The 15,763-nt window shown below is 42.4% G+C and overlaps 1 protein-coding gene across 2 annotated transcripts in view; it reads left to right on the top strand.

Moving 5' to 3' along the window:
• Positions 1-15,763, top strand: part of LOC109398994 (probable G-protein coupled receptor No18) — a 126,969-nt gene that overhangs the window by 96,512 nt on the left and 14,694 nt on the right. For both annotated transcript variants that reach the window (XM_062846746.1, XM_062846745.1), the window contains exons 3-5: positions 552-654; positions 722-847; positions 15,586-15,754. In XM_062846746.1, coding sequence (XP_062702730.1) covers positions 552-654; positions 722-847; positions 15,586-15,754 — 398 coding nt within the window. The remainder of the gene's footprint in view (positions 1-551; positions 655-721; positions 848-15,585; positions 15,755-15,763) is intronic.

Genomic DNA, 15,763 nt, shown 5'->3' with positions numbered 1-15,763 from the left:
ATACGACAACTGACTTAACGAGGAGAAAAACATATTTAACCATACCACAAAATCAAACAAGGAGACAAACACAAACCGTGTGACCATATCACTACATAGGCAAATCCTGACTGACTGACCAATTGAAAACTTTCCAATCTTCTACCGTATCTTTCTGAGTCAGTTGCAACAGTGTCTTAATGGATGTCATTTTCCGCGTACGGCTGGCAAACTGCTTCTGAAAGATTACGTACTCTTTTCTATCTTCAGGTCTAGTGTAGAGGTTTCAACTCTATTCAGAGTGCAGCTAGAAACCTAGCAAAAAAAAAAAAAAAAAAAAAAAAAAAAAAAAAAAAAAAAAAAAAAAAAAAAGGAAAAGAACCAATCTGAGATTTTTCCAATAACATTAAAGCTTTACCCACTAAATTATTAAATTCGTGTTACTCCTACCGCATTCAAAATTCATGTTCAAAATCGCTCTGCCATATGCACCACACAAGTACACACAGCAACCAAGCACCACTCCCATAAAATCAAAATGCTAATGATCCCGTTTTACTTTCCTCTTCCAGACAAGTGGCAGCTGGGCTGGATACTCTGTGATATTTGGATATCGCTCGATGTCCTCCTCTGTACGGCTTCGATTCTCAGTCTGTGCGCAATCAGTGTCGATAGGTAAGCTTCGGACGGCGGCGCGGCGATAAACTCCGATGATTATCTCAGCCGAATCCCTAATCCCCAGATACTTGGCCGTCACTCAACCCCTGACGTACTCGAAGCGGAGGCGCTCCAAGCGGCTCGCTCTGCTGATGATCTTCGTCGTTTGGCTCGTCGCGCTGGCCATCACGTGTCCCCCAATCCTGGGATGGTAAGTGTTTTCTTCGCCGCATCATCACGTGTGCTTTACCATCTTGGGACGAAATTACATCACGCACGCACAATCCAAGCATTAGGTACGATGTTATGCGATGATGTGAATGTAAGATTCCGTGAGAAGAGGAAGCTTGGAATTAAAGCATTCCAAGCGAATCGTTTAATATTCCGCAGAAAAATAATAAACCCAAGACCTTCTTACCTCGCACCACCACCATACCACTCGGGGGTTCTTCGACATGGATTCCTTTTAATATTACCTGCCAGCCTGCCTGCACTGGGACCGTCATCATCGTCATATGAGGCGACCCAACGCCCACCACCGACCCAACGCATTTTCACCGTGTATCCCGTTGAATGATTAAACAACTTAGATATCCGATTTCGCCGAGAAGCGTCTTATACCTCTACTTACAATCGCGCTTTTGTTTGACTTGGAAGTGAGGGTATGCGATATTTTTACTTGCTGTGTATCTGTTTGTTTACCTTTATTTTTTGCCTAATTTGTTCAACTTGTCATAACGAGGTCACTTTCCTTGACCCGTTAAAAACTCTATACTAGCAAAAAATCCTTTGAAGATTATTTCAGGATTTATCAAATATTTTCTGGAATGTTTACAGAAAGAGCATAATTGCAAGATTTCATATGATGGTCTTATCAAGAATGGCTCTAAAGATTCCTTTTACTATCCCTTTAGAATACTTCCTTGTCCAGAACGCATTTATTAAAAAAATTAACTGGGATTTCACCAGAGATTCTTGTTGGAATTCTCCCAGGTATTTATCTTGGGACTTCTTCAGAAGTTTCTCAAAAGTTTCTTCTTGAAATTGGTCCACGGGTATCCTCAGAAATTCCTTCCTAAATTCCTCCTGGCATTCCTTAAGGGATTCTAGGGGAAGTTCCTTCAAAGATTACTACATTACTTCATGCTTCTATTACTTCATGTATTTTTTTTTTTCAAATATTTCTTAAGAAATTCCTTCGGAAATGTTATTATACTTTTTTCTAACAGTTTTTCTTCAGAATATCTCCAAAATTTCTTGTAGGATTTTTTTCAAGAAATTCTTCCATAGGAATGTTCTTAGGAATATCTTCAGGAATTTCTCCAAGCATTTCTTCAAAAACAGAAATTCCAGGAGCAAACTTTTTATTAACAATTCTTTATTGAAATTCCTCTAACGTTTTCCTTCAGAATTTTTTCCGAAAACTTATTCTGAAATTATTGTTTAACTTCTCCAGTAATTCCTCCAGGTTTCACTTGAACTTTCTCGGGCATTTATTTGCAGCCTCTTGGCCGTGCAGTTAGCGTCACCAAGTGTATAAACGTACCATGCCATGTGGTGAGGGTTCGATTCCCGCTCCAACTGTTGAAACTTTTCTCAAGAAATGTTTCTTCCTCGTATCCACTGGTGCTCGTAATGTGTGTCGTTTCCGTTGTCTAGTGTAAAGTTTCGTTCAGTCTGTACAGCCTCTAGCTGAAGAGATTCTTTTGAAAGTCCTTCTAGGAGTTTCACCAATAGTTCCTTCAGGTATTCCTACCCGAGCAGAGGAGAATATCAAATCCATAACAACTGAATCACATGACCTGTTTTTATATCATAATTTGTTATTATAAACTTATCAAAGTATTACTTTTTATAGCAGGTTTTGTTGGGTAATCTTATTTTGTTATGATCAAATTATTGACATTCTTACACTTAATAACATTTCAATAATATACTTTGTTGTAGACCAAGTTTTATTATTATACTACTTGTTCTTGCAGCACTGCATGAGCGCCAGTTGCACAAAATATGCGTTTGGTCGATGAGGCATTGGTAAGTGTCGTTTGACAGGTGTCAGAGTGACAGTAGAGATGACATGAGAAGGAGAGAGAGACAGATAGCTGTCAAAGGTAGGAGGTAAATAACAACAAAGAAAGGAAGAAATTGAATTAGTTTGAAGATACCATTTGCTATTGTGGATAATCGGTAGAAATAATAGTAGAATAGGTTGAAAGTTTAGTTTTCGGTGAGAAAAGAAGTTGGATTTAGTTGGAAGAGAAATAGTTCCGCGAGTGACTAGGGGGCAAATTGTCAGGTTTGGTCAGACGATCACAAGCGAAACTAGTAAGTAGAAAAGTATATTTACAATTAGAGCGGATAGTGACAAACATATAATTTGTAGTATTTTCGAGCCGTGGATGAAAATTGAGTGTTTGAGAAGCTTGAGGCCCGGCGGGACGAGACAGGTTGGACAGCAAACAGACTTGAGAAATCAGGTAAATAGGGTATGTGTGCCATCAGTAATCTCACGCTCCCATATTCATCTTATTCGAAAACAAGCGATTACGGCACCGGTTGATTCCGTTCTTTTTGTTTTCAAAGGTGCTCACTTCTAACAAAAAATACAAAAAAAAAGGAACAAAACAAACAGCTCTTCAATTCTTTGCTTTTCATAGGATGAAAATGGGAGCCACATGCTTAATATGGGAACCAATACCCTAGATTGGAAAAGTTAGAGAAATTGGAGACTTCCTACACAGTGATCCACAACCGAATTTATATGGGACAAAATCTGTAACTTTCTTTTCTGTATACCTAATTGATATGGACTCAAACACAAATGAACTGCTTTATTAGGTGGTTGCGTTGTCTGTAAAGGAAGGTAGAAGGAAAGCCAGTAGAAGAGAAAAACAAACTAATATTGTAAGTGTGCTGATTCGAAATAAGAAAAATGCTAAATTGTATGATTATTGACAATACGTTAAATTTATTACTTACAGTTTGATCTGCCAAAAATAAACGGCCGATTCTTAAAAATGGTTTGTGCCTATCTTGATCTGAACACTACTATTGAAAATGTACAAATATGTGATGAACTATAACACAACAATAACAAGTTTTCAAATGCACTGATGATTCATTGTTGTTAGTTTGTTATGTACTATAACAAAACATGTTATTAAATTGGTCTTCCAGGAACATTTTTTTTGTTATGGTTTTTGTTATTTTGCCGCCTTTGACAGACAAGATTATAACATAATAAGATATGCTAATAACATAAAAATTACTGCTTCCATTGTACAGTTATTGTCCCAAAATAACATATTTTATGATGCTGTTGATATTTTCTTCTGCTCGGGTCCTGACATTGCATTAAATTTAATTAGATCTTCCTCTATGAATTTCTTCAGATTTTTTTCTCCAAAAATTCTTTCAACAATTCCTGCAGAAATTACACAAGAACATATCCTTCAGCATTTTTCAAGGGAATTTTCAAGAATTGTTTTCAATGAATACTTGCAAAATTTTTCCAGTTCTTCTATGTATTATTTCAAAGATTCCTTTTGTTTTGAAATGTCTTCTGTGGCTCTAGGCTGCTCGTGGATGCGAACAGCATTCTTCCAGGTTTTTTTTTGTTTCTACAGCATTTCCTTCAAAAGTTTCTCCAGGTTGTAGCTAAGGGTTTTTTGTACACAAATTCCTTAAGAAATTGAATTGTTTTTTTTTTCTGAGGATTCCTTCAGAGGTATTTCCAGGAGTTCTTCCCAGGATTCCTACAGAAAATTCTCCAGAGATCCCACAGAAATTTATTTAAAATCAATAATCAAGGATTTCACCATTACATTTACCTGCGATTTGTGCAGACATTTGAGAGGAGATTCCTTCATAAATTACTCTACGGATTTTTCCAGAAATCTCTGCAGAAATTTTTCAAACATAACTTCCTTGGAATTCGTTGCAATGTTACTTCAGAGATTCTCTTGGGTTTTCTTTTAGATATAAGAAGGTGTTTCTTCAGGTACTTCCTACGTTTTATTCCAGACATTCATTCAGGAATTGCCCCAGAGGAAACTTCGGAAATAGCTTCTGGATTTTTTGTTCAGATACTTCAGCAACTTTTTAGAAATTGCTTAAGGGATTTCTAAAACAATGCTTTGTACAAGTTCTGGAAAAACTTCTGAAAAACCCCTGCAGAAATGTCCAAAACAAATTCTGCAGGGATCGCTAAAGACATCCCAAGAGATACTTCTGATGAAACCGCTGGAGCAATTGCCAAAAGTATCCTTGAAGAAATTTATACAGAAATGACTAATGTCATTTTGAATTAAGAATTTTCAAAAATTCTGAAACACTCCATGGAAGTACTTTTGAAGAAATCCCTTGTTAAAATTCCTGAAGAAATCCCTAAAGTTCTGAAGAAGTCTCTACAGAGAAAAACATCTCGAATGAATTTCAGAAGTAATCCTAGCAGAAACTTCTGAAGAAATATTCGGTAAAATACCTGCAGAAATCTTAGGAAGTACTTTTGAAAGAATCCCTCTTAGAATATGTGAAGCAATCCCAAGACCTTGAAGGTGGCCCAGGAGGGATTTCTTAAGAACACCCTGGAGTAATTTCTGGAGAAACTTCTCGTGACACTCAAGGTCTAATTCTTTGAAGAGAAAATATTAAGGAATTCATAGGAAAATTTCTGTAGAAATTCTAAAATCAAATTCAAGGAGAAATACAGGAGAAATCTATAGGCGAATGTTTCAAACAAAATCTTGTAGGAATACCTAGAGAAATGCAGAAATAGTTGTCTGCATTACAAAGATCTCAAGAAAAACTTGAGTTTTCTTAAAACATCCGTGGCGAAACAATTGGAGTTATCCTTTAAGAAAATGCCTGATAAATTTGTGGGGGGGCAAACATGAAGGAATATGTGAAAAATCCCGTAGGAATGTCTGCACGAACTCCTGCAGGAATTTCAGGAGGAGTTCCTGCCCGAAACATTGAAATAATTTATACAAAAATGTCTGCAGGAATTTCTCAAGATTCTCTCAATGAATGCCTGCAGATATTCCTGGGCACATTAGTAATTCCTGAACAAATCTATTGTAGACTCCCTGAAGAAATACATGAATGAATCTCTGAAGGAACCTCTAGATTATTTTCTGAAGCAACCACTGGAAGAAATTATTGGAGAATCTTTCAAAGAATATCCAAAAGGATCCGTGTAGAAAACTCTAGAAAAATTCCTGTATAAATTTCCAAAAATGTTTTAAATAAATCCCCAGAAGAATTTCTAAAATAATTTCTGGTAGATTTGAAGATTGAATTCGAGGAGCAATTTCTGAAGGAATCTATGGATACATATTGGAATAAATTCATTAAAGATTTCCTTGGACTTCTTTATGGAAGAATTTAATTAGAAATCTTTGTAGGAAATTCTGAAGGAGTCTGTGGAAGATTTTTCCAAGAAGATCCTTAGAGAAATGTTCTGATTTTTCTTTTTCTTCGTCTCCATCATTTTCTTCTTCTTGGCGTAACCGTTCCCACTGGGACAAAGTCTTCTTCTCACAGTAATTGACTAGGAGCTTATTCTGATAATCATCATTTTCCATGTCTATGTCGTGTGCCACGCACGATGAGACTTTATGCTCAAGGAAGTCTATGATACTTCCTCTACGAAAATTTCCTGGACCGACCGTGAATAAAGCCCGTCACCATAAGCATGGTCATACTGAATACCCACGCCTTTACAGTTGTGGCGAGAGAGGCCCTTTTTTCTTCTTCTTTGTGGTTTTACGTTCCCACTGGAGCTTAGCATGTCTCACTTCAACTGAATTGAAGGCAAGTACAATGATAAACTATACTCAGGGAAGCCAAGAAAAGTTCCCGACCGAAACGGGAAATTGAACTCACCGTTACATGAAGCGTTACCGAACCGGCTCGTGGGATTCGTCAAGACAGCACTCGGTTCTGCGTTAGGAATCCGGATGACGACACAGTAACTGTTGACAGTAATCACTGGAGTTGTGTCTATCGTTAATTCCAGACGGTTAGCCTTTATTTCCCTAGACAGTCAACAAGGAGGCCCCAAACGCCCTATTTCCAAACCGCTTCATCTTGTTGAACTCCAGTGGAGTCACACAAATTTCTGCAAATTTGTCGTAGCCGTCGAAAAACGCCCGTTCGAACTGTGAGATGGCGAAACAGCAAATGGATCACCTCTGGTGGCACATATAGCTGCCGACGGGACGCCAGATGGTGGTAGAACTATTTTTAATCTTTTCCACTTCTCCGGAATTTGACCCCTGTTCAGGAACGCATCTGCCTAAATAGCCTATCTGAACATGTCAGGGTGAGACTCGATGGCTACATTATTGGCTACTATCGGGACATGGGTACCAAGAGCTAAATGTGCTATGATGATGATGTTCTAGGAGTAAATTTGAGATATTATTTTCAGTACTTTTACCTCTTATCTCAAACAAACAAATATCACTTTTTGTTCTCCATATCAACATATGCTATTATTGAGCTTTTTTCCTCTGCTCGGGGATGCACTCTTTGTTTTGGCAATGACTACCCTGTATGTATCACCTCTGCACTATGGGGCGGCTCCATTCAAACAGGTGGCCAAAAATGTTTTCGCGTCAATTTTATAATGTCTTGCTCTTATTCGTAGGGTTTATGCCTGAAAAATATGAAAATTATGTTGAACAGGTTGTTTCAACACGATTTCGAGTCCTTCGTACAACAACGCGATAAGAGCTATATCCGGCCTATTGCCATCAACGCCCGCAAAAGCCACTTGCGTGAAAGCTGGGATTATGCCGTTCATCTACAAGGTTGCGATCGCTATCCAATACAGTTGGAATTGATATTTATGGTGAAGACTTTGATGAATATTACAGCCTACCGAACACCGCTTCAGTCTTTTCACCAGAGGCAGCAGCTATACACAAAGCCGCATCTCACTCAACCACGAAACCAATGTAGATCGTTACTGACTCTCTCTCTCTCTCTCTCTTCTTGGCGTAACGTCCTCACTGGGACAAAGCCTGCTTCTCAGCTTAGTGTTCTATGAGCACTTCCACAGTTATTAACTGAGAGCTTCCTCTGCCAATGACCATTTTGCATGTGTATATCGTGTGGCAGGCACGAAGATACTCTATGCCCAAGGAAGTCAAGGAAATTTCCTTTACGAAAAGATCCTGAACCGACCGGGAATCGAACCCGTCACCCTCAGCATGGTCATGCTGAATACCCGTGCGTTTACCGCCTCGGCTATATGGGCCCTAACATGGGCATGCGTGGGTATGGTTCACTTTTATTTTTGGCCATTTCCAGCGGGACACCTGGAACCGGTTCCGGATCACTACCGGTTCAGATATGTTCTGAAAATATTTTCCTGCTTACTGTTCATCAGGATATCAAAAAAGCCACTATTTGATATGTCGCATGCATAGGTTTGGGTAACTTTTTTACTTGACCACCTCCGGCGGGACATCGGGAGCCGGTTCCGGAACACTACCGGTTCCGATATGGTCTGAGAATGTTTTTCTGTTTAGTGTTCATCAGGTTATCGAAAAAGCCACAGTTTGATATGTCGCATGCATGGATTTAGTTCACTTTTATGTTTGGCCACTTCCGACGGGACACACGGAACCGGTTCCAGGACACTACCGGTTCAGATATGGTCTGAGACTAGGGGCGGGACAGCTTTGATAAAAATTAGTAGTATTAGCGGTATTAGGAAATACTAATCCTGAAAAATACCGTCTCGCAGAAAATGTTCAACAAGCAAGCCATGAAAAACAAATCTGACATGTTGAATTCGACAGGAAACTTGCGAACCTTCGAATGGCGAAATAATAACAGAAATTTACAGATTTCATACATTAAATTGTTGATTGCAATCAAACTAGTTTGTGGATGACTTAGACTGAAACTAGGACTGAACTGTACATTTCTAGACCACAATGTCAAAAGAGCGGTACAACAATTGTGAACTTCAGCTTCTTCTGACCCTCTTCGACGTATTCCCAATTATTCATATTTCTAAACCAACAGGTAAAGCTGACTGCTCTCGATCAGTTACTTGAGCAAGTTTGCATGGGATGGGAAGCAGAAGTTTGCAATGGTTCTTACTTTTCACATTTAATCGCCACTTTCTGGTCACTCGATAATATTCTTGGAGTCATTGTACCCAACTGCAGGAATATGCATTCGCGTCGTACTCAAGGAATCTGGCACAAGTAGAAAAGCCATGTTGTGAGCTTCTTCTGGATCAGGAGAACGTTAAAAGAAGGTGTACCTAATACACAAGGCTTGCCCATCGTAGCAAAAAAGGGCTGCTGAAACCTATGCACCTACCGTAGGACATTCCCTGACCACTAATTGATCCATTAAACGGTTCCTATACAATCGAATGCTAATCAAATAATCGTAAATAAAAGTTTCCAGATACTCATTGGTACCTCAAGTGTCAACTTTCATGACTGTCAATTTGGTTTTTTAATTTGAATAAAGTCATGACATACTACAAAAATTTCGTTCCAATTTTAGTTGAGGATTAGGAAACTAATATTTATTAGCGAGTATTAGCGCAGGTATAAGAAGCTGTCCCGCCCCTAGGTCTGAGACCATTATTTTGCATACCGTTCATCAAGTTAACGCAAATACCGTAGTTTGATGTGTCGCATGGATGGGTTCGTAGCGTTTTCATATCTGGCCCCTTCCTGGAGTACCGGTCCGGAACACCTAAATGACCACAACTCCGGAACCGCTGAACCGATCCGAACCGTTTTCAATAGGAAACAATGAGACCAGATTCCGCGTCGAATGATCCATCGCTCGTTGAAATCGGTTGAGGTTTACTGCCTAAAAGTGATGTAAGTTTATTTTGTACACACACATACACACATGCGCACACACACACATACACACATGATCTGTACCGGGAAAACCTCGAAAAGCAGCCATACGATGGGTGGTCCAGGGTGCCCGGCCTTTAAGAAAGCCGCAGTGAACAACAAATCACAGTGCAGGTAACGCAGCTGAACCTGAACCACTGTGATGCGGGTCAGCAACTGCTTTGTCAGGCGGTTTCTGAGTGGGAGACGGATATCGCCATCATTTCGGACCCATACCGAGTACCCGCCGGCAACGGCAACTGGGCCTCGGATGGGACCAGGAAAATGGCGGCGATATGGACGACGGGTAAATACCCCGTGCAGGAGTTGGTGTCTACTACCTACGAGGGCTTCGTGGTCGCCAAAGTAAACGGGGTCTTCTTCTGTAGCTGTTATGTGCCTCCGCGGTGGCCGATCGAGCGGTTCACGCAAATGCTGGACCGCTTAACGACCGTGCTAACAGGGCGAAGGCCGGTGGTAATAGCGGGTGACTTTAATGCCTGGGCTGTGGAATGGGGAAGCCGTTTCACGAATCAGCGGGGTCAGATCCTGCTAGAAACACTGGCCATCTTAGATGTCGACTTGGCTAACGTCGGTACCAAGAGTACCTATAGTCGAAACGGAGCGGAGTCAATTATTGACGTGACCTTTTGTAGTCCTGGCTTAACAAGTAGTTCGATGGCTACACTCACAGCGACCACCTGGCGGTTCGCTACAGTATCGACTACAACAACAGCAGACAGCGGATAGAAGAAGAGGCGGCTAGGCCAAGGCCAAGCCCTCGTAGGTGGAAGACATCATACTTCGACGAAGAGGTATTTAGGGAAGCGCTCCGCCGTGAGCGAAACTTAATCGGTTTAGACGGCGACGAGCTGGTAGCGGTGCTCTCACGTGCGTGTGATGCGACCATGCCTAGGCGAGTCCACCCTAGAAATGGCTTACTGGTGGACCGACGCGATTGCGGATCTGCGCCGCGACTGCCTACGGGCTAGGTGGCGGATGCAGCGAGCACGATCAGAGGAAGAGCGAAACCAACGGCGGGTGGTGTTCGCCGCTGCAAAAGCCGCGCTCAAGACCGAGATAAGAGCAAGCAAAAAGGCCTGCTTCGAGGGTCTCTGTCAGAGTGCCAATACGAACCCGTGGGGTGACGCTTACAGGATCGTTATGGCCAAGAAGAGAGGGGTGATGGCTCCTACAGAGCAATCTCCAGAGATGTTGGAGGACTTTTTCCGCGTCATGATCCTAGTCCTTGGCCTCCTTTCGTAGGACAGCCGGGGACTGGGGCTGGCGATGAGGAGAGGGTCACCGATGTGGAACTTGCGGGGATAGCTAAGTCCCTTAGCGTAGGTAAGGCCCCAGGTCCGGACGGAGTTCCGAACCTGGCCTTAAAAGTAGCTATTGCAGAAGCTCCCGAGATGTTCAGGTCTGCTATGCAGAAATGCCTGGACGAGGGAGTTTTCCCAGAAGCTTGGAAGAGGCAGAGCCTGGTACTATTGTCAAAGGCGGGGAAACCACCCGGAGACCCGTCGGCATATAGACCAATATGCTTGATTGACAAGGCGGGGAAGGTGCTCGAAAAGATCATCCTCAATAGAATGTTGAGGTTCACTGAGGGCGTAAATAGTCTCTCGAGCAACCAGTATGGCTTCCGGAAGGGGAGGTCCACCGTAGACGCTATCTTGTCGGTTACAAAAACCGCCGAGAAAGCACTCGAGCCTAAGAGGAGGGGAATTCGCTTCTGCGGGGTAGTGACTCTGGATGTGAGGAATGCGTTCAATAGCGCCAGTTGGGCTGCTATTTCCGATGCGCTCTTGCGTCTGGGGATACCGGAGTACTTGTACAAGATTCTCGGAAGCTACTTCCAGAATCGCGTACTAGTTTACGACACGGAGGTGGGTCGGAAGTGCTTTCACATAACCTCAGGAGTCCCGCAAGGTTCCATCCTGGGTCCGGTGTTATGGAATGTCATGTACGACGAGGTGTTGAGGTTAGCGTACCCAGTGGGAGTGGTGATTGTCGGATTTGCCGACGATATTACGCTCGAAGTCTACGGTGAAACGATCGAGGAGGTGAAGTTGACTACCGACCACTCGATCAAGGTTGTGGAGGCGTGGATGCGGTCCAGAAAACTGGAGCTGGCTCACCACAAGACAGAGGTGACGGTTGTTAACAACATGAAGTCGGCACAGCAGACGGAGATCAGTGTAGGAGAGTGCACTATCCTGTCGAAGCGCTCTGTCAAGCACTTGGGTGTGATGATCGACGATAAGCTCACCTTCGGTAGCCACGTCGAATATGCCTGTAAAAGAGCCTCCACAGCTATTGCGGCACTGTCCCGGATGATGTCCAATAGCTCAGCGGTGTACGCCAATAAGCGCAAGCTTCTGGCTAGTGTTGCTACGTCCATATGGCGGCCCGGCGTGGGGTACCGCGCTAAGTACTGAATGCTACCGACGGAAGCTGGAAAGTACTTACAGGCTTATGTGTCTGAGGGTTGCAAGCGCGTACCGTACCGTGTCACACGACGCTCTCTGTGTCATTACTGGTATGGTGCCTATCAGCATTCTTATCAGTGAGGACATGGAGTGCTTCGAAATGCGCGGCACAAGACGCATACGCAAGACTGTCAGGATGGCCTCTATGGTCAAATGGCAGCGCGCGTGGGACAGTTCCACCAAAGGAAGGTGGACCCATAGGTTGATACCGAGGGTAGATAGTTGGATTAATAGGCGCCATGGGGAAGTTACATTCCACCTGACACAGGTCCTTACAGGTCATAGTTGCTTCCGACAGTATCTACACCGTTTCGGGCATGCGGATTCTCCCGAATGCCCAGTGTGCAATGGTTTAGAGGAAACGGCGGAACACGTTTTGTTCGTGTGCCCGCGTTTTCGCACAATGCATGACCGCATGCTTGCCACATGCGGGGAGGACACAACTCCGGACAACTTGGTCCAGAGAATGTGTAGGGATGAGATTAGCTGGAATGCCGTTTCAACGGCTATCACCCATATCGTCTGGGAGCTACAGAGGAGGTGGCGCGTGGACTCGGAGAATGGCTAGTCCAGATGCAGTACAAGAGGTGGTCCAGGGGTTCGAAGTCGGCTTCGTAGGTCATACCGGTGCCCTGCGGTCGAGATCGACCCTTACAGCGATTAAGTGGCCGCGGAGAGGAAGTCCCGGTAGCGGTGCTGTCGTGGCGTCGGTCTACTGGGTTGGATCCGAGCCCGCGGTTGGAAAGGGGTCCCCGGCAAGGGTCGGGGTAGGTGAGACCCTGCTGTCTGCAACCTACGGATGCATCTGATAGGGCCTGAAGGGTAGTGATACCCTTCCTTACGGGCAGGTCAGATCGGGTTGCATGTGGGCATCAGTTCTTGATGTCCGCTCAGCAGTAGGGCGCGGGCGGGGTTGACCCTGCCCGCCTTCCGAGGACAAAGGGAGTGGCGAGGACCACTCGGGAAACTGGCTAAGCGCCAGCATGCTATGGTGATGGACTCTCCAGAGCGAGTCATCGATGTTCGTTGCTGCTAGGCTACGGCAGCTAACCTTGAGGGTGCGATATGCACTAGCCCCTCTCTAAAGCAATACCTTCTTGGTGGTTCCGGAGAGACGTAAGGTTTGGCGACCATAGGAATGTGTTTTAGTGGGTCGAGGAGAGAGTAGTCCTGGCTTCTACTGGCGTTGTAGAAGACGGCCTTAACCCCACACTACCCTAACCTTCCTGTTAGGGTGTCTGATGAGCAGATTTATCCCCCTATGGTTCAGAAGGAAAAAAAAAACACATACACACATACACACACATACACACACACACAGACATCACCTCAACTCGTCGAGCTGAGTTGATTGGTATATGTGACTCGACATATAGCCTTTCCGGTACACTTAGTGTACGAAAAAGGCAAAAACACAAAACTAGATCCGATTTCCGTACAAAATGGCAGGTAAACATCTATTGCAAGTTAATACACAACAGAAGGCCTTTAAATTATTGTTAAAGTTTTCAAAACTGTGTTTTTATGAAGGCATGTTTTATGATGTATTTTTCAAAAATGGGTGACACTTGATCCCCCTTTGATCACATGGTTTATTTAAATGGAGAATAATTCCAGAATCTTCTTATTCATTTTCTTATCGAATTTTGAGTATTTTCGATGAATATGGAGCATTTGAAATTGTAAGATTTCCTTAAATTTTTAAGGATATGCCATATTTTCAAAATGGGGAGACTTGATCCCCCTTTTCTTGGTTTGTACTAGAGTTTTAATTATCTGACACATTTTATCGTTGAATAGACTAGAATTCCAAGTAAATAGAAGCTTCCGAATAGAATTTTATTTTTCACATGTATAATGTGCGAGTAATCCTCGAGGGATCAAGTTTCCCCATGTGACTGTTGTGTATACTAAGCTGAATAAATTAAAATATGTTAACATCAACTTCATTTGGATAAATAAGTTTGAAAGTACTTAATTAAAACTATGTGCTGTGAAATTTTGACACGATTTGGTTCAATTTTCACAAAGTTATTGAGATTTTTCGGAATCGCCTAAAAGATTTCTGAAGGACTGAAAACAAACCACCAGCCGTTTGAAAATAATGCAATGTACAATCGAAATCACTTGTAGCCAAAACATAGTCATTTGTCCAGGAGTAGTTTTGGAAAAATTATGCTAGAAGAAAATGTTTTTGATTCCGAGCAAATATGGGGGGAACAAGTCTCCACAGGGATCAAGTCTCCCCCTACTTATACTCTGTAATTTTTTTTCTCACTTTTAGAGATGGCTCCTTATGATCCATCTACCACTAGAGACGAACCAGCCGAGGGCTCTCTTTAATAGAGATAAAAAAGTATTAAATGTAGCGGGAACAGCGGCCGTTCCGCCCAACTGAAATTATCCATAGTCTAAAATGTAACATGTTTTTGAGCTGTGAAGTTTTAAGCAAAAGGTGTTAGTGATAAAACCTCGCTTTTGAGTAAATGAAGCTCAAAGTTTTTTTGATAAATTTGGCATTGTTATCATCTGGTTATCATCAAGTGGAAAAAATGATAACCAGAATAACAAAATGATAACACTGATAACACAGTTAATTATCGAAATGATATCGCTTTGTTATCCGCCTTTGCGCGGGAATCGTGTACCATTTCAATTACTAATTCCAATGCCATTGCCAGTATACCATAATCAGGAACTTGCTAATGTGCCCAAGGTACTCCTAGCTGGGCTGAGGCATTTTTGAGAGCGGTGCCATGTCGCTTGTACAGGTTTGCTTCCGTATGTTAGGAGTTTCTGAAGAGGCTCCGCAGAGTTAACTGTTCAGCTCTCGCTACGTCTAGGCTTGCTCTGCTCCGAAACTAATAAGTTCACTCGTGTGTGTCGATTAAGGCGAAACTGGAAGCATTTTCTCATTTTTTCAGTTTTTGATTTTTTATTAAATAACGAAGCAATATTTTCAAAATCGGTTTTCGTGCACATGTAGAGTATAGATCAAGGTATCTTCTGATTTTTTTTTTTGAGGTGGAAAATGTTTTCCGTTTTCGCAGAAACCATTTTTTTGTGATATTTTGTTCAAAAATGGTTTCTGCAAAAACGAAAAACATTTTCCACTACAACAAAAATTCAGAAGATACCTTGATTTATACTCTACATGTGCACGAAAACCGATTTTGAAAATATTGCTTCGTTATTTAATAAAAAATCAAAAACCAAAAAGTGAGGAAATGCTTCCAGTTTCGCCTTAAGCATTACCGTGAGTTTTGCACAATACAGATTATCATTTTGTAATAGAAAAATGTGCTGATTTAGATCGTATTGATAGGGCGCCTCTAACACATACCCTTACTCCCAAACATAAAGGGGACAAGCGCCAAAAATAAATCCATAAGAAAGTGGTTCGAAATGAGTGCTGAGAATTGGAGAGATGGGAAACCTTCCACCGTGTTCCCTTCGATCAAATATGTATATTCTGAGATTTGCTTGCGCTGCCTACCTCATGTTTGCTTGAAGTTTTTCTTTCGCGTTTTTCTTTTGATGTGTACTTTATTCCCACTCCCCCCCCCAAACAGGTACGACCAGGATCGGGAACGGAACGAGTGCCAGTACAACCAGAACAAGGGCTACGTGGTCTTTTCGGCGATGGGATCCTTCTTCATACCGATGAGCGTGATGCTGTACGTGTACTCGAAGATTTGCTGCGTGCTTACTTCCCGGCAGCACCGGATGACCAAAACCGAGGTAAGCGGG

This window comes from Aedes albopictus, chromosome 1, assembly GCF_035046485.1.
Source record: "Aedes albopictus strain Foshan chromosome 1, AalbF5, whole genome shotgun sequence".
NCBI classification, from domain to species: Eukaryota; Metazoa; Arthropoda; class Insecta; order Diptera; family Culicidae; genus Aedes; species Aedes albopictus.
Note: the sequence above shows the minus strand (reverse complement) of the source record. Positions and strands in the feature narration are given on the sequence as shown.